Source organism: Pecten maximus, unplaced genomic scaffold, assembly GCF_902652985.1.
Source record: "Pecten maximus unplaced genomic scaffold, xPecMax1.1, whole genome shotgun sequence".
NCBI lineage: Eukaryota > Metazoa > Mollusca > Bivalvia > Pectinida > Pectinidae > Pecten > Pecten maximus.
In genome coordinates this window covers 16,052-35,743 of record NW_022979477.1, presented here as the reverse complement: position 1 = coordinate 35,743, position 19,692 = coordinate 16,052, and the positions used below count along the sequence as shown (strand labels likewise).

General features: G+C 36.7%; 2 protein-coding genes across 3 annotated transcripts; both read right to left on the bottom strand.

Moving 5' to 3' along the window:
- Positions 1-545: 545 nt before the first annotated feature.
- Positions 546-1,867, bottom strand: LOC117318699 (E3 ubiquitin-protein ligase TRIM56-like). Its single transcript, XM_033873657.1, has one exon. The coding sequence runs from the start codon at positions 1,802-1,804 to the stop codon at positions 845-847; it is 960 nt and encodes a 319-aa protein (XP_033729548.1). The 5' UTR covers positions 1,805-1,867; the 3' UTR covers positions 546-844.
- Positions 1,868-8,431: 6,564 nt separating this feature from the next.
- LOC117318697 (E3 ubiquitin-protein ligase TRIM56-like) lies at positions 8,432-12,364 on the bottom strand. Of its 2 annotated transcripts, none has more exons than XM_033873656.1 (2): positions 12,218-12,364; positions 8,432-10,618 (listed from the first exon to the last, which is right to left on the bottom strand). In XM_033873656.1, exon 2 carries the CDS (start codon positions 10,578-10,580, stop codon positions 9,444-9,446), a length of 1,137 nt encoding a protein of 378 aa, XP_033729547.1. In that variant the 5' UTR covers positions 10,581-10,618; positions 12,218-12,364; the 3' UTR covers positions 8,432-9,443. The 2 variants fall into 2 exon arrangements, with proteins under 2 accessions (XP_033729547.1, XP_033729546.1); XM_033873655.1 differs by having other exon boundaries at positions 12,231-12,364.
- Positions 12,365-19,692: the final 7,328 nt, after the last annotated feature.

Sequence of the window (19,692 nt, the reverse complement as noted above, 5' to 3'; positions counted from 1 at the left end):
GTAATACCCGATCTATCTAGCGTTCATCGTAACTAACAAGGATAATTAATATTTAGATTAATGATTTTACATGAAATGTAGCAATTGTTACAAAATTCCTCTCCAATAGTACTCGTCTTATGTATGTCATTCTTAAAATAGAAAAGCTTAATACATTTCTCGATCAGGATTTATAGCAAACAAAAACCTTTCTGCAAAATAATCATGTATAAATTCATTCATCGTGTCTAGATATCTATATATTTGGACAATATTCTGTAAAGTTACAGTAATACCGATCTATATATTGACTCTAGATGGTAATAAATGTCATCGCCATAGTTACCGTGATATACTGATGAGTGGGAATACTCAAGGTTGATAAACAATTTCAACTTGAACCTGTTTGTAATCTCTCATTTTTATGTAATTTTCATTGTACATTTCCTGGGTTTATAACCCCGGAACCGTTTCGAGACGGTGTCCTTTTGTAGTAGTCGGTTGCAGCCTCACAAACATATACTATCCAGAGCTGTAGGGGAAGTGAATTGACAAAAAATCATAACTCACAAAATCAGATCTGTTTATCACTGAAAGATGTCTGGTTGAGATCTCATCAATGTCGTTTTCAGAACTCGTAAATATTTAAGATCAAATCGACAGGAAACTATAACTTTGTGTACAAATCACATTAAATGTTTCCTGAGCACTGAGTTCAAACCGGTCGGAATAGTTGGAATTGAATTGTTAAGTCCACTGGAAAATAATTTGAGAATTAAAAGACCAAAGTTCAACTATTTATTACCTATGAAGCCTTTTACAGTAACACACATGCTGAATTTGCAATTGGTCTTGTGTTGTCCACCTAGCCGGCAGCTAGTCCACCTAGTGCGTTTCGGTGATTATTATTAGTGATATGGACAAACAAGCTGTACACTGTATAGATGGTACAGATGGTACATCTCCAAACAAAATTATGTGTCGGGATGGTAAGTATGTCATTAATTGCCTCCTCACGTTCACGGAAAAGTTCCATGATTGTTTTATCACTACCATAATGGAATAACTCGTTCATGTCTATGTAAAGCTCTGAACAGTTTTCCCGGAGATACCGATAGCTCGCCATTTCCTCCTCTATACCCCCACGCCAATATGTGACAGAAGCAAAGGATAATTCACGTCTTAGCGATTCTATAGTTTGGTCAAAGGCACGTGTCTTATTTTCCAACAGACCAGGGATGTTTTTTGCACGAAGGTTGGCGACAGCTTCGCGTAGCTCTTGTGTGTCGTGATGAGGATGGTCTCGAAGTCGACAGAAATTACACATCACAAGTTTACACGTTTGACAGAACAAGTTCACTTCTTGATCAGGGTGTGACGGACATGTCTGTTTAGACCTACTGCGTTGTATGACATCCCGTAAAAATGGACGAGAATTCAGATCCTCTATCGGTAGTAGCTCGTGTCTACAGTTTATCATGTTCCTTCTCGAACAATGTCGGCACATGTTCAGCTTGCACTTTAAACATATAAATGTGCCATCGCCACCTTGGCAAATTGCACAACGGTGACCTGCTGATCTCAATGAATCAAGTACATCGTTGACACTAAAATTCTTTCGAAGTTTCCGTATATCTCTCTGCGGAACATTATACGATTCCTTGCACAATGGACATATTCCTAATGTGAGCTGTAATCGTTGGTAGTCCCGCCGGATACATTCAAAACAGAAAGTGTGGCCACAAGTTAGGACTCGGGGGTCGTTAAGGACATTTAAACAAATCCTACATACGAGATCGTTCCTGATATCAGCTCCGGTAGCCATTTTGTTTGGCTGTGTTTCCAGCTACCGTCACCATAAGCTGTTGACAAAAGATACATTAAAAATCTAAATATAACTATTTTGAATAGGCTCGATATAAGGTAAATACAATCCTGTAACACGTTTTGTAATGGACTTAGCGAAGCATGACTGCTCAGCTTATAAATATAGGTTACACGACAAATAGTGGTACACTCTGTATGCTATTTTGTTCACATGAGTTTCATAAGTTAAAGCTTTTGTAAGCTCCCAAAACAAGGCAACTAGAATGGACGAAAACCATACATCATATTTACAGCAGATCAAACTGCCTGCATGACGTTGACGAATAAAATCAGGCTGAAAATAAACATCAATAAAGGCATTACCTGTCAATAAACAAACTCAAATATCTAACTTGGGATTTGGTCGTGGTATGAAATATGTATAATTCTATCCACTGGGATGATTTTAAGTGAAGAGTACTCCTATCAACTGGCTATACAAAATAGCTCAACGAGTCTGCATGACGTAGACAGAAAATTGGGCTACATGTACATTGGTATAGAAAATATCTGTGAAGTAACAAAACTCAAATGAAACAAAAGAGTACGTCTTACACAGTGTAAATATCAAGTATATACCTTGACCACTCACAGTCTCTAGATGTAATGATAAATACCTCCAACACAGCTAACAGGAAATATTCAACGAAATAAAATTCTTGAAATCTCTTTCACATTGTGAACCTTATTTTCGTATTTGTACGGAAGCCAGTTAGGGTCATAAGGTTAATAGATATGCCATAATAACAACTTAGGCATGCTGCTATAACGACTTCATTACTATTACGACATAGCTTAGTCATTATTTCGAGATATTAAGTCATAATATCAACACAGGTCAGTCATTATTACGAGATATTAAGTCATAATATCAACACAGGTAAGTCATTATTTCGAGATATTAAGTCATAATATCAACACAGGTAAGTCATTATTACGAGATGTTAAGTCATAATATCAACACAGGTAAGTCATTATTTCGAGATATTAAGTCATAATATCAACACAGGTAAGTCATTATTACGAGATATTAAGTCATAATATCAACACAGGTAAGACATTATTTCGAGATATTAAGTCATTATTACGAGATATGATATAATATCAACACAGGTAAGTCATTATTACGAGATATTAAGTCATAATATCAACACAGGTAAGTAATTATTACGAGATATTAAGTCATAATATCAACACAGGTAAGTCATTTTTTCGAGATATTAAGTCATAATATCAACACAGGTAAGTCATTATTACGAGATATTAAGTCATAATATCAACACAGGTAAGTCATTATTACGAGATATTAAGTCATAATTTCAACACAGGTAAGTCATTATTTCGAGATATTAAGTCATAATATCAACACAGGTAAGTCATTATTACGAGATATTAAGTCATAATATCAACACAGGTAAGACATTATTTCGAGATATTAAGTCATAATATCAACACAGGTAAGTCATTATTACGAGATATTAAGTCATAATTTCAACACAGGTAAGTCATTATTTCGAGATATTAAGTCATAATATCAACACAGGTAAGTCATTATTACGAGATATGATATAATATCAACACAGGTAAGTCATTATTACGAGATATTAAGTCATAATATCAACACAGGTAAGTAATTATTACGAGATATTAAGTCATAATATCAACACAGGTAAGTCATTTTTTCGAGATATTAAGTCATAATATCAACACAGGTAAGTCATTATTACGAGATATTAAGTCATAATATCAACACAGGTAAGTCATTATTACGAGATATGATATAATATCAACACAGGTAAGTCATTATTACGAGATATTAAGTCATAATATCAACACAGGTCAGTCATTATTACGAGATGTTAAGTCATAATATCAACACAGGTAAATCATTATTTCGAGATATTAAGTCATAATATCAACACAGGTAAGTCATTATTACGAGATATTAAGTCATAATATCAACACAGGTAAGACATTATTTCGAGATATTAAGTCATAATATCAACACAGGTAAGTCATTATTACGAGATATTAAGTCATAATTTCAACACAGGTAAGTCATTATTTCGAGATATTAAGTCATAATATCAACACAGGTAAGTCATTATTACGAGATATTAAGTCATAATATCAACACAGGTAAGACATTATTTCGAGATATTAAGTCATAATATCAACACAGGTAAGTCATTATTACGAGATATTAAGTCATAATATCAACACAGGTAAGTCATTATTACGAGATATTAAGTCATAATATCAACACAGGTAAGTCATTATTACGAGATATTAAGTCATAATATCAACAAAGTTGAGTCGTTATTACGAGATATTAAGTCATAATATCAACAAAGTTGAGTCGTTATTACGAGATTATAAGTCGTTATTACGAGATTATAAGTCGTTATATCAACAAAAGTGTACGTAAATCGTTATAACGAGATTCTAAATCGTAATAACGACACACGACTCTTTCTCTTGTGACCCTATCTGGCTTCCGGACACAAACGAGGCTAACATATGCCTGCCTATAGTATAATGCGTTGTTTATTTACTTGACATGCTTCGTTGGGTTTTCCTTTAATGCTGTACACGCAGTATACGACTATATCAAAGATTCAACCTACTTTCTCACTGTACAAAACCGGTGGTAGGTATCTATGGTAACCCAGCGCCAACATGGGCGACGACAAACCAGGAAAGACCAAAAACATGTTTTCACTTTTGAACGGCATTACTGACAGCGCCGTTAGGCACCCGTATTCATATAATGATATAGGCATGTGGTAGGTAGGTGAAAACATGATTTGAAATCGAAAGTACGTAATTGAGTAATGTGGGTATCAAAATTTACCAGTAGGTAGTTGAATCGAAAGGGGGTAGCTGTATACATAATGACAGCATCGAAATGATGAAAAATCGTTTGTGTTCAGGTTGTTTTCGTTGATTGAGTCTGTGTGTCTGTCTTTATAAGTTTGATAAAATCTACATATTATTTTCATTTTTGTTCTCGTTTTAGTTCGAATGACAACGTTGTTATTTTCTTTTGTTTTGCATACTAAACGAGTTTGTTACCATGGTTACAGAACAAAACGTACAGATAAAAATACTTGCAAACATAACGTCTTTATTGTTCTCCCTATAACAATGTAAAAATATTCATCAGTCTGAATAAATAATAATATACGTGTACAATTGTCATCATCACTAACGGATACAACTGTGAAGTTATCATCGGAAATAATAACATATAGTCCGACTCGCAGTAGTTATTCCTTGTTAGGAAAACGTTTGGGAATAATGTAAACGCCGAATACATTATATACCATTGCATCATTATGAATAAACTATACTTACCATTGTATGGCACTGCCACTGTATAACCCTACCAATTCAGTTGCGAGTTCACCAGCTTATGAACTGCCAACTGAAATTTGAATTTGAAAATTTCAAAAAAATCGCACGACAAATAAAAAATCGCAGATGGTAAATATAAGCATTGAACGGCTTTCAGTTGGCATTCATAGTTGATATGAATACCAACTGAAAGCCGTTCAATGCTTAAATAAACAGATAGACATGAATTAATTGTAACAGGAGAGGAGAAAATGTAGCGGCCAGACCGGGGTTCAAACCCGGGACCTCCGGACACTAGCCGGATGCTCTACCAATTGAGCTACCTGGTCACCAATCATCGACCCAGTCCAGTCCCGCCACGCACCTCCCTCTTTTTTTTCCAAGTCTTCGCCCTCGAAGACACACGAGACCCTTATACCACCACCGTGGGTATTTTAGTTGCGCACAATTTTGCAACAGAAGAAGAGAAAATGTAGCGGCCAGACCGGGGTTCGAACCCGGGACCTCCGAACACTAGCCGGATGCTCTACCAAAATTAAGCTACCTGGTCACCGATGATCGACCCTTTCCAGTCCCGCCATGCACTTCCCTCCTTTTTTTCAAGTCTTCGCCCTCGAAGACACACGAGGCCCTTATACCACCACAGTGGGTATTTTAGTTGGGCGCCAATTTTGTAACAGGGGAGGAGAGAATGTAGCGGCGAGACCGGGGTTCGAACCCGGGACCTCCGAACACTAGCCGGATGCTCTACCAATTGAGCTACCTGGTCACCGATGACCGACCCAGTCCAGTCCCGCCACATAATGTTTACAAATCCATGATTGTCCTGCATGTATAAAGTCGCCATCGTCAATGTATATACATACTTTTAATTTAATTCTTGGTTCACATTTTACATGCTAAGCTTAGGTTGTTTGATATTCCGTTACTTACATAGCTACATTTATATATTTATCATAAAATCCTTTTGTGACATTTTATGTGTAATCCATCAATCACGACGTCTACAGCTGAACCGGTTTTTATTTTCAATTATAAAGATTTTTTTTATAAAGGTTTTCCATGTCAAATTAGCTGACAAGTATACCTAGATTTATATAAAGGCGACTTGATTCACAGAGACCTGCTTGACTTGCATATTTCATTAAGTATTAAAAAAAACCAACAAAACAATAGACAATAATATACAGCCCTTTCCCTGCTGGACGTTACATATGTTATATTTTGTCCATTTTCTTACTGTATACGCTGTATCCTTGTGTAAGCCTTATGTTTACCTGGGGGATACTCACTATTTCTTTTTGATTTCGTGTACCTTAGTTTGCATGCAAGCCCTCAGGAAATATGATACCTTCGGGTAAACAAACCTTCATATTACCCTCCATCCAGGGCCATCAATGCATAATACAACACTAGGCCTAGTATTTTCTTTTCTTTTTTGAAATTTGCTTTCTCAGATTATGGTAGCATTGTAATACAGTGTATTTAAAAAGTTACAAAAGTAAGTGAGTTGTACCATTTGTAAAACTAGTTAAAGAGAGAATGAGAAAAACATATTTACAATAGATTAAATGACTTAATGACACGGACTTAAATATGCACACAAATGAAGGCATTTACTGACAATCAACAAAAATCAAATGTGATGAAGGATTATGTATCGTATGAAATATGTACTTAGAAATAGAATAAATTAACATTATGGCCACTCTTGTCAATGGTTTTTTACAGCAGATTTCAATGTCTGCATGACGTTAACGTCTGATTAACATATACACCAAAAAAGACAATAACTGTGGACTCAATGTCTTATGAACCTTGACCTGGAATACCAACTGTCTTCAGCGGTAATGATATATACCTACACCAAAGGTAACAGAAAATCTTCAGCAAAATGAAATGTCCATAACAACTATAAATCTTGTTATATGTCGCTTTATCTAAACTAGATTTATTCATTAGAGGACATCAGACCACATAAATTCCCCGTATGTATTCTGTGTAATGTGAATATGTAATTGTGTACACGATACAGAAGTTATTGATTTTTGTTTTGTGCTTTATTTAGAGTGCACCTCACAAACAACAGGTAGGGCGTTTACAATTATAGCACCTTTAAATAGAGGGAATTGTATATAAAGCGATGTGCGCTGTAGAAAGCAGATTTTAGTTTCGACAATTTTGTACAGGTAGCATCATAGTTAGTTCTGTAGCTAGAAAGTATGTTGAAGTTATTCGTTGATCGTTATTATGTGAGTTGAGACTCTAAGCCTTATGGAATGTAACAGCGTGAAAATAAGTATCTATACGTCTAGAATACCCTCAAAAAGAGGTACAATATTGATGAAAGATTTGCTATTTTAGGATTGGCATTGCCTCCACATCGTGGCCTCTGTAATATAGTTCCCCTCGTATCCACACCCAGATAATTATTTAAATCGAATTAGCTTTCCTATCGATGTATTTACATTTGTTAGGACCACATGTAGTCCGTTCCACTTTAATTAGGAAGTAATATCCACTGTATTACTGAAGTTATGCTTTAATAGTCTATTATTACATTGCTTTCTGTTCAAAAGCGTGGTGTCCTCAACTGTAATTTCTATAAGAATTAAAAATGTCTGCATGATGTGGACTTAAATATTTATTGGGACCTAAAATAAACACCAATTAAGACATTTGTAAGAAATGCCTATATGAAGTCATACTTTTTTTAATGCTTGTGGATACACAAATAGATAACAGAAATCTTCATGTTTATCATACATTCAAATAATAAGATTCAAGATTTTACATAATATTTATACAAAGCATATCAGTTACCCCAAATATGCTTCTATAGCACTACATAATCCGTATATTAGTTAAATGTCCATCTCTACTCCAGCACCACTACATGAATATTTTTACACGAGGTACCACTAGTGGTTGTTAGCAACTGGTTGGATCAATCAAAATTATAGCATTTTAAGCGCCAAAATAACCTGCTACACAACAAGCGACCATTGGGAATCTGCAAGCGAAATTTGAAACAACCCATGATGATGTTTCTCTAACAATAATACAAAACTTCTACTAATCAATATTTTTTAATGAATGCTAGAGAATATACCTACGTCATTTTCCATTTCTTGCAGTTGGAAACAAAGAGAAGTTTTAATGTTTACCTTATATTTTCAAAATTAAAATCATTTTAGTTTAAACATTATTTTATTCAACAAGACACAACAACATTACATATACAGAAAATAACAAATGGGATGGGAAAACAAGCTTAAAGCTTATATTAATTCCTTTCCCAATCACACAGAAAAGCAAATACATCTTCGGAACTAGGACACCTTAATTTTGATAACTAAGAACAAAATAATATTTCACATAGTTATATAAGTATACATGAGTTGTAAAAAATTGATAAAAAAGAAACCGAAAAAAGAAAATTTCCTTGAGTAACCATAGGGTTTTGAGGGAAATTTAGTTTGGCCTGCTTTCTGCACATCGTACATCTATGTGTATATATTAACAATCAAATATATAATTTATTTATTAACATTGGTAGATTACTTAGACTTAAACATACATATTACTACATATACAACAACACCCGCGTGTACCTTTACATACAAAATACTTTCGATGCCTGCGAAGCCCGAGGTGTCCAGGGGTTGGGGAGAGCCCTACCAGCGAGGTGAAATCAATTTCGTTATATATGTATCATACTTATACATTTATGCTGAACACGTTTCAGTTTCTTCCTAGTCAAGGTTAGACGAAATTAGTGAACTAATGATATGTATTTCGAGGCGAATTTAACAAAATATTTTTTTATGCAAGGACACGCAAACATCAAATACTTTTACCGAGGCGGCCATGTTAACGTTAATTGTTTGAAATATAACCATTTTGGATGATAGCGCGGAACGTCTGATCCTGAAATTCAGCAAATAAATTATCTTTATTATAATAATTGACACTAGTAGGTCAGTAAAAATATATTAAAAGTCATCATCTGATTGGGAAATGTCCACGACTAGGGAGTTTCCTTCCCTCAGACAGGTCAAAACAATACCCCAGAAAGGAGGTTAACTCAGGTTTATGTCACAAGCTGTCAAAGAAGTAATGCTATCATAATTTGTAATAGGCAACTATTATCGTTTGTTTAGCCAATTACAGTACCAACTCCTTATATTACATAACGCAGTTATATATATATATATATAGCTTAGAAATTGAAATATATCCTAACGTAACACATATACAGAAAAAAGTAGAATTGCCAACTCCATGAAAATGCCCAACACAATATCAAACAGGACGCTACGATCATCAGGGATGCCCTGATAGGAACGCAACTTATGTCGATGTTTGTTTGAATCGCATATAGCACAATATTCTCTATTAGTTCTAATTATGGCCGAGTATTGGCGTACACTCCTTTCAGATCGACGAATCATTCTCACCAATTGACAGTACATAATATAAACCATCCATCTTTTACAGACAGACTGTGTAGGGGTGTAAAGTATCTCGTTAATTTTATGTTCTCGGCGATGGAAAACTTCCAGGATTGTTTTATCACTACCATACTTAAATAAATGGCACATGTCTCTGTGAAAATCAGAACAGTCTTGTCTTTGCGATCGATATCGGCGCATTTCTTCGCGAATTTCTACACGACGTGATGGGTTTCTATTAAAAGATGATTCACATGACAATGAGTCTATGGTTTTATCAAAGTCTCGCGTTTTTGTTCCTAGCAAAGAAGGGATGTTTTTCCGACGAAGGTTTTTCACCGATTCCTTGATTCCTTGGATATCATGATGAATATGACCTTGGAGTCGACATGCGTTGCACATTACGCGCTTGCACGTGTGACACATATAGCTTGCACCTTCTTCTGAGTGTATCGGACATGTTTGTTTGGCTCTACTTAGTTGGATGACATCCCGTAGAAATGGGAGAGAATTCATATCGTCAATGTGTAACACCTGGTGACTACACTCGATCCAGGTAATGTTTGAGCAGTTTGAGCAATGTTTGCATAGGTTTAGTTTGCACGTTAGACATACATATATGCCACCGTCTTCTTGACAAACTGCACAAACACGAGCTCGCCCAGCAGACCTCAGTGTATCAAGTACATCATTTACACTAAAATTCCTCGACAGATTATGTATGTCTCCCTTTTTAAGAAAATACGATTCCTGACACAATGGGCATTTTCCCAACTTAAGTTGTAATCGTTGGTAGTCTTGCAGGATGCACTCAAAACAGAATGTGTGGCCACAGCTAAGAACTCTTGGATCTTTTAATACATCTAAACAAATGGCACACACCAGTTTGTTCTTTATGTCTTCAATGACATCCCCGGCAGCCATCTTGTAAGGTCGTGTGGCCAGTTACCTGCACCCATCAGCTATTGATAAAAGACAAAATGAAACTTTTAAATATTCACATTCCTTTAACGGATGTCGACAATTAACGGATACATTATCAAAACAAGCTTTCGTGAGATGAAAATTAATGAAGAACACGAGAACGTTATATTGTCGTCATCACGATATTATTTGAAAACATAGTATTTACATTTTCGATATGAAGCCAGGTGTGGATATGCTCAGTAGATCCACTGCCATTTGCCTACTAAACAGGATTGCACAAAATAAACAGATAGAAATACTTGCACAATTTACGTCTTTGTTTTAATGTTGATCAGTCTGAACAAATATAACATACCTTTAATTTGCATAAATGTCAATATGTTCTATCAACATACACAACCAGGATGCCTTTGTCGTTAAAAATAAAATGAAGAGTGACCCAAATCTTATACAAAATTGACTCCTCTTCGTCCAAAAATGATTTATACTAAATTTAGTCAAAAATCCTTCATAACCACGAAAAAAAAAAAAAGTCCTATATGGGCCCCGTCCGGGTAGAGACCCACAATTTATCCCAAACCCTCTCGGTTGTTCCTGACGAATAAGGAATGGAATTATAGGTATTGATTGTAGATAATGGGTTCTGTGCTTTATCACATTTTGGCCCAGACTAACAGGTAACTCTAAGCGTCAAGGTGACTTAATTTTGATTTTAAATACAACAGATATAACTAACTAATAACGGTTCAATGGTCTGTTTCAATCATGTGTATATAATTACATAAGGAAGCGACACGATCGATCGTCCCGTATTCTCTGACTGGTAATTTACAATAGATAACAATTCTATATGACGTGGACTTAAAAATAACTTTGAACTAAATATAAACATCAATAAATGCATTCATGACCAGACTTCTGACATTAAATCCCCGTTCAGGTTTGTTTTACCTGCTAACCGAGGGCTTCTTACGATGTGACTACGGTAATCAGTACCAATCACATTATCCATTTCAATTTGTCTGTCAAGGTACTGCTAGCAATATTGATTGCAAATACCAAAAAATCATTGGCACGCGCACCTACAGCTCTGACGTGGTCTCTTGTCACATAGGGTAGGTGAGTTTGCAGCACTTGCAGTTATATTTAAAATGTATTTTAAGAATTCAAGGCTAGGAGTACCTTGGTAATTATCATATGTTTACCCATCGAAAAGTAAAATTTCGTACCTACTACCTCTTTCGAGATAGATTAAAAAAAACCCAACCAGTTTGGTTTATTAGGAAGAGTTGGTAGGCCTTTGTAAATACAAGAGTGTTCCTTTTTCAAAAGAAACATTTACTGGAAGTGTGGTCATGAATGTTAACTGTGTATTAACAGAAAATACACAATTTAAAAAGGATATGAAATATTTCCAAATATGTTCTTGTAATGGTGCCTACTCTTGTAAACTGGTACAGATAAATAAACTGTTTGAATGACCTGCATTAGCTTGGGCTAAAATGGAGGCAAAGAATTGCCGTTGATTAACAAATTACGTTTTACAGCTATAAAATATATACCTGGACCACTATCTGTAGTTGATAAAGTAAAAAAGTACACCAATAGTAAAGATAGTTAACATACATACATACCAAACATACGTACCAAAATTATTTGGCATTCTTTGCGGCAGTGGATTAGTTCCTGGCGTGGTATGTACAGGAATTCGAAGTCAACACGAGAATCCCGGGACAGACTATCACATGACTTCGTCCTCTAACTACCCATTATATATGGGCATGTACAAACATGTTGTCATGCTACGTGTATATAGCGTGCTGTGTTTATACCTGAATACCAGTCACGTAGTCTTCGTTTTACAGAATGACGAAGGATTCCAGGTGTAAAAAGGCGGGAATTCCCCAGGTAGGAGTTCCCCAGTGTACTGTTAATATCAGGGTTACTGTACAATAACAACATTAATACGATAGAAGAAACTTCAAACTTTAAATTATAATTATAAATTTCAGGTCATTTGAACTTCAAAAGAGCGAATGAAGGGATGGGTCACTAGTATGTAGTAACATATGGTAAATTATTTAGTTGTGCAAGTCCTTAAAGCACGGACCAGTTATCATCCAATAAGCCAGGAACATGTATATATTTATCTGTTATTAGCTTGTTGAAGCAATTTGGTTGCCTATAAAATCGTTTTATGTCCATATACACGCACAGGCCCTCGTTATCTCGAAGTTGGTGGGGTCATGAAATAAGTTCAACAAAATTATACTGCAGGTCTGACTTTAGCAGCTGTCAGAGCCCCTGATAACGCAGTCTGATTGTACTACATATCATTTCATGCATACATTCAGGTGCAACATCAAGGTTTCACCAAGGGATATTTTCCGGTAAGGTTTAGTTTTCAGAAAAGGACTTAGCGTTCGTGATCGAGTCGAATTTGGAAATCATTTAGTGCATTATCTTCACATGAAAATTTAATGATAAACAAGCTTATTTCATGAAAACTAGTTCATTTTCTAACATACTTTATGCACTTTTAATTTGTCTTTCTCATGTGACATCACACTCGATTTTCATCATTTATTCGTCAGTTATAACTTTGTCAACAGAAGTGGAATTTAAAATGATTTAATTGATAGAAAACATGGCATATTTGATTAATTTTGAGAACACATAGAGACGCATTTAAGCATGAAAATGCAATGAACGCTCTTACAGAGTGGTGCTTAAGTGACCGAGAACAGTGTGTATGATTAAAGTATAAATTTCTCAACTTTTTCTTTTTCACTTCGTATAATCTTACCAACTTAGATTCTCTGTAGGTGACTTTACGACTTCGTGGCAGAGGCTAGAGAAGGGAATAGTGACTGGCTGCACTATATCAGTAATCCTTTTCCTGATGGGGATGAACATGCTGATAAAGGCTGGGGAAAGAGAAACTAGGGGTCCAAAGACTGACACTAACATCAGACAAGCACCAAGAGGGTGTATGGATGACTTAACCATTATGACAGGAACCCATGTTCAAGCGCGGTGGGTACTGACTGCATTAGAGGAAACAGCGTCATGGGCGAGGATGCGCTTCAAACCACAGAAGTCGAGGTGCCTCATCATCACGAAGGGGAAAATTACACAGCAGTTCCAGCTGAAAGTCCAAGGAGAGACGATAATGCCTGGGGATTTGGTACGATGAAAGCCTTCGCAACACTAGCAGTATTAAGCGGATAGAGCAGCAAACATCAGAGGGGATGAGGAATATTGATAAGACGGGACTTCCTGGCAAGTACAAGGCCTGGATATTCCTGCATGGCCTGCTTCCCAGCCTGACCTGGCCACTGATGTTGTATGAGATAGGGGTAACAACAGTAGAAGGCTTGGAGAGAACAATCAACAGGCATTTACGGCGTTGGCTTGGAGTACCACCATCTTTCTCTAGCATAGGATTGTATAGCAGAACGTCCAAGCTACAATTACCATTCACCTCGTTAGTTCAAAGTTCAAGTTCAATTATTTATTAGAGTGTCAAACAACTTACAACATATAAAATACATCATAAAATATTTCTCTTTCAACGTAAGATATGTCCAGCCATTTATGACTTATTTAGACACTATAAAACAAAATAATAGTCTAAGCTATTGCATGCTAAAAGTTAATAAGGTAATGTTATCCCAAGCTATTAAAAATGGTACAGTACGTAGCCACGTTATGTTACAAGAATAAAAAGCTACGAAAAGTTGCTTCTTCTTCTCCACATAGCATAAAGTTGATTGGCGAGAAGATTTGGGGGAGATTTATCTACAAGATATTTAAACTGATTAAAACTGTCCATACTACTAAAATCAACATATTTGTTAGCATCAACTAAAAGAGGCTAGCGTAAATCATCATAAAAATTACATCGTATTAAAAAATGAACTTCGTCTTCAACCTCATTTGATAAACAATATTTACAGATTCTTTGTTTTATGGGTAAAATCGGCTTGGCATGCCGTCCCTTTTCAATTTCTAGGGAAAGTGACCCACATCTGAAGTTGCACAGCATACCTCTTCTCTCTCTAAATTTGACAAATTTCACATAATCACTTGTTGTAGGCACATACTTATAGGTTCTATATAGATGTAATTTATTACCATTAACATTTCCATCATCATTCCACAAAAAATTTGGCCAACTGTCAGCATCAATATTTTGTAATTTTTCTTTGATATTTCTCAATTTCCAGTTTAATGATTTTTGTGCTGAAATAATATCCACTAAATTAGACTTTACTATTAGATTGTGAACCCGCGAATCCCAAGAATTACGGAGAGACTTAGACCATTTATGAATTTTACTCAATATCCTATCACTTTTCGTATTTTGTATTCTTAAATACAATCTTAAAACGTTTATAGTCTGTTCCGTGGTAGTTGACGTCCAACCCATGTCGCCCCTTGTGGCAAAGTTACTGGAAAACTTCGATGCTCCAAGAAAATATCGACAGGCCTTATTTTGTAGTAATGTTACTTCTCTGTAGGAGTTTATACCCCAGAGTCCACTCGCGAAGTAAGTTATAGGCTCCACTAAAGACATGTACAGCTTGGTATAAACCGAATAAGTCATACCTCCCGCATGGGCGAACTTTGAGTAAAGGGCATAAAGGGCCCTACTCGCAGACTTGCACAACTCTCGTACAGCGAGATGTAGATCGATATGTTCATGAAACCACAATCCTAAGTATTTATACTTAGAACAAATGTCGATATCAGTCGCCACACGAAAATTTAGATTGTGTTAAAGTCAAAGAAGGGTTACGGAAATGAACAACGTTAGTTTTGTCCTTGTTTATATACAGTTTCCATTTTCACACCATTTTGCTAGTTTATCAAGCATATTTTGCATAGAGTTTTCATCCGGCGATATGATAGCTATATCATCCGCATACAGAAGGATGGATATCATTGTGTCTTCTACTTGAACACCACAGTTCATAGCGTTTATATCTTTCGCCAAGTCGTTTACGTAGATAGAGAAAAGTGTTGGTGAGGCTTTACAGCCTTGTTTTAATCCAGTCGAGACCCCGAATGGGTCAGTTAACTTTCCATTTACCCGAACCCTACTTGTGGTTTGTACGTAAAGTGATTGTAAAAATAACCCGTCTATTCCGAGATGCTTCAACTTTAACCATAAAAGATCTCTATTAACGCTGTCAAATGCTTTTTTCATGTCCACAAAGCAGACGAACGTGGATTGTTTCCGTATTTTACGATTATTTAGAATGGTATAAAGAGCATATTGGTGGTCAAGACAACTGCGATTTTTCCTGAATCCGTTTTGTTCATCGACTAGGATATTTTTAACTTCCAACCAGCTATATAAGCGCTGATTAAGTATGTCTGCATAAATTTTGCACGGTATGGATATAAGTGATATCCCTCTATAGCTGTGTGGGTCCAATGGGTCTTTTCTCGCCTTTAATATAGGGGTTACAATACTTTCACCCCACATATCCGGAACTATGCCCGATCGGAATGAGTTACATTTAATCCTGTGTATGTCTATACAGGCTGGATTCCTCAGCACTGCACTTTGGATATCATCTGTACCTGCGGCTTTGTTCAGTTTAGCTCGATACACGGCGTCCTCTACTTCCTTTATAGCTATGGAGTTGTTTAAAATGGTAATGTCTGTATCTAGCACAGGGCCCAGTGAATGTCTGAGATGATCTGTTGAAAAACTTGCATCGAAGTCAGACGGCACGTTGTATAACTCTTTGTAAACATCGTGCCATACTCTTAAGACTTGCTCGTCGTCAGTAGTTATGTTACCATCCTTGTCTATCACTTTATCTGGTATCGATTTTTGGCGATCATTAGAGATACCCAATTGTCCTATTTTCTTCCAGAAATCTCTGGGCGCAGTTTTGCTAAGCTCTAATAGTTCCTGCTGTTTCGCTATTTGAAAGCGGCGTTTTTCCCGCCTTAGTGCCTGGTCAAAACTTTTTCGGTCTTTAATATATATTGCACGAAGTTGTTCCCCTAAACGTTTTGATCTCGTCCGATTTTCGAGCCATTTACGTCCGCTATCACGTCTTATCTCCCATAATCTGTTTAATTCGGTGTTCCAATATGGTCTCTTTTTGGAAAATATAGGTCTTTTGTTCCGTTGGAGGTTTATTTGAACTTTGAGAAGTTTGTTTTCCATTTCACTATGTATAAGGTCTATAAAACTTCTATATGCTTTATTCATATCACTATTTTGTTCAATGGCCTCTTCAATAGTGTCTATGGCAGATAGAACTGATAGCATAGCCTCGTGGTCCGACATGAAGTCTTCCGGTATATTCCTAGTGTTGTATCTATATTTTGTGTTGTCGTTTCCGGTTCCGGTTTCCACGGAGAACCTGCACCGCGGAGTGCTGGCTTTGATGGTAAATGACAATAACGAATGGTCTGAAGTATTTTCTTCGTCTATGCTAATAGTGTTACATATTTCCGTCATGGGATAAATATTGAAATTTGACACAAAACCTAAGTTCTCATGAGGAACCAGAAGATAATCGACGACAGACCTCCCTCTCGTAGATATACAAGTGAAGTTCTGTATCCCTTTTCTCTCGTTGACCATGATGAAATTTGAATCGGCCAGGAAATCTACGAGATGGTACCCATGGTCGTTTATCACAGTGTCGATAACTTCTCTATTCTCAACATTATCCACACCTTCCACGAAATCAGATAAATTACCACATCGTGCATTAAAATCGCCCACTATATACATATCACCAATATTTTGATAAAGATACACTTGATCCAATAATTTTGAAAAGAATATAGTGGAATCCACTGATCTCGTCGACTCCTTAGGCGGTAAATAACATATATACACAAACTAAAAATACTTGATCACGTGAGAAGAATTTGCTCCATAATATACCCTCCGTAGATATGTCTAATATGTCATGTGTATAATTCTTGTTAAGGCCATTTTTGATAAATACACAGACGCCTCCACTTCCTCTCCTAGCTTTGCTGTTTAAATTAATCCGGTTTTGGTGAATACATTTATAGCCATCAACACTTGCGCAGTCCTTCCCTTTCCAAAATGTTTCGACACAACATAAGATATCGAAATCATACGCCGTTAAAACACTTTCCCTGAAAATTGAATTTGGGTTACTACTGATACTGGTGGGTCGGGACCATCCTCCTACGTTCCACATACCAAGCCGAACGCCGTCCTATGTGTTTTTTGAGCGGTTTGTATCCGACTGATGGTTGTTAGCGCATTTACCGGTTCCATAACGTTCGTTGGTACCGTTAAAATATTCACGGTGTTCTCTCCTGGAAGAGTCATTCCAGTGATTAGATGACCTCTGTGTCCGTTCCCCGGAGAATATCCGTCTGTGATCACGTGATTTAGCCGTCGCCCAGTTTCGGCCACGGTCATGTTGTGAAGAGTAATCACGAGAAGTGCTCACCTGTCCGTGATATGACGTTGCCGCACGTGTACCTCCCGTGTGATTGCTGTTTCCTCTACGTTCATATGAACGATTTTCTCTATCCTTCACTATCCGACCGTTGATGACTTTATAAGCGTTTCCGAGATGACTGGCAATAACTCTCAGATTTGATTGTTGTTTTCGGTATTCATTGTCTGTATCTTGTTCAATGTATACGTACTTGTACAAGTCAGTTGACCGTAGACGTTTTTTGCGTGAGAGAACTTTGTCTTTTTGCTCTTGTTTGTAAGGTCACCAAGATAACCCCAGGTTTCCCATTAAAGCTTTCCTTTCTTTCAACGACATATATTTTTACGTCTTTCAGCTTCAACACGTCACGTAAAATTGACAAGACTGCGTTTTGCCCCCCCCCCCCCCCCCCCCCTCCCCCACAACTTTTTGCCATCCAAAATCTAAAAAAAGGGGAGAAACACTTTTTTTTTCATAATCATTTCGATAAAAATCCGTAAATTTTTCGAACCGAAAATGTTTTCATGAATGCACCGATAAAAACTGTATCTGGTACATCCGGAACATTCCGATTTTTATACTAGTATATCAATCCTCAGATCTGTGTATCGTTTCGTCTGCACTAGCCTGGTAAGTAAATATGTATATCTTAATACGAAATTTTGCTTAACTTCATCACATAGATTCGATAAGTTGATGATAATTTGTGAAGTTGTTTGAGTTCATAATGAGAAGACAGAAACACAACATGAACAAGAACGCGCGGTTTTAACGTGAATAGAGTGATACTAATTACCGACAGGTACGAATGAGGAAACCTTGTATAACATGAAACGGCACTGGCATCTGTTGTCGACAAATTAGCAGCATATAGGGGTCGCTTTAGATACACATTCTATCAGATTTGAAAAGTTAAAAACCTGTCAATTATTAAGGAAAAATAATAAGTTTTTAAAGTGAATACCTATTCTAGGTAAATTTTACCTTTTTTCGGGGGAGGGAATTTTTTTTATAGCCTTAAAAATCGAAAAAAAAATCGGCTCGCATTATCACTAAATTACTGACACCCCCCCCCCCCCCCCTTCGATTGCAGATTGCAAATTTGCTATATTCATTTTCCACAGGGGGGGGCCTCAGACCCCTCGCAAACAGGGAATAAATCGGCTCACGCCTATGGCACTCGAATTATCACTTAATTACTTGAGCCCCCTTTCGAAAAATCCTGAATCCACGCCTGATCCCGAATGATTGCAAATATGCTTTATTCATTTAGGGGGGGGGGGGGGCTTAGCCCCCCCCACCAGGCAGTCCCTCCGACCCCTCGCAAAAAAAAAAAAAAAACAAGGAAAAAAAATCGGCTCACGCATTATCACTAAATTGCTGGACCTCCTCCCCCCACCCTTTCAAAAATCATGGATCTGTGCCTGGTGATTCATGTTTTGCTATAAATAATATATCCTGAATTGCGTAAATAACTTATTTTGTACTACATAAATTAGCATGGGATGTTGAAATGATAACTATTGGTTAATTTTGCGGAGATAGCATACGATTTGTTTAGTGCGTAAAATTTAAGGTTAAAAACAAAAATGCCCCCCCCCCCCCCCCCCCCCCCCCCCCCCCCCCCCCCCCCACTTTTTGACGACTTCCTA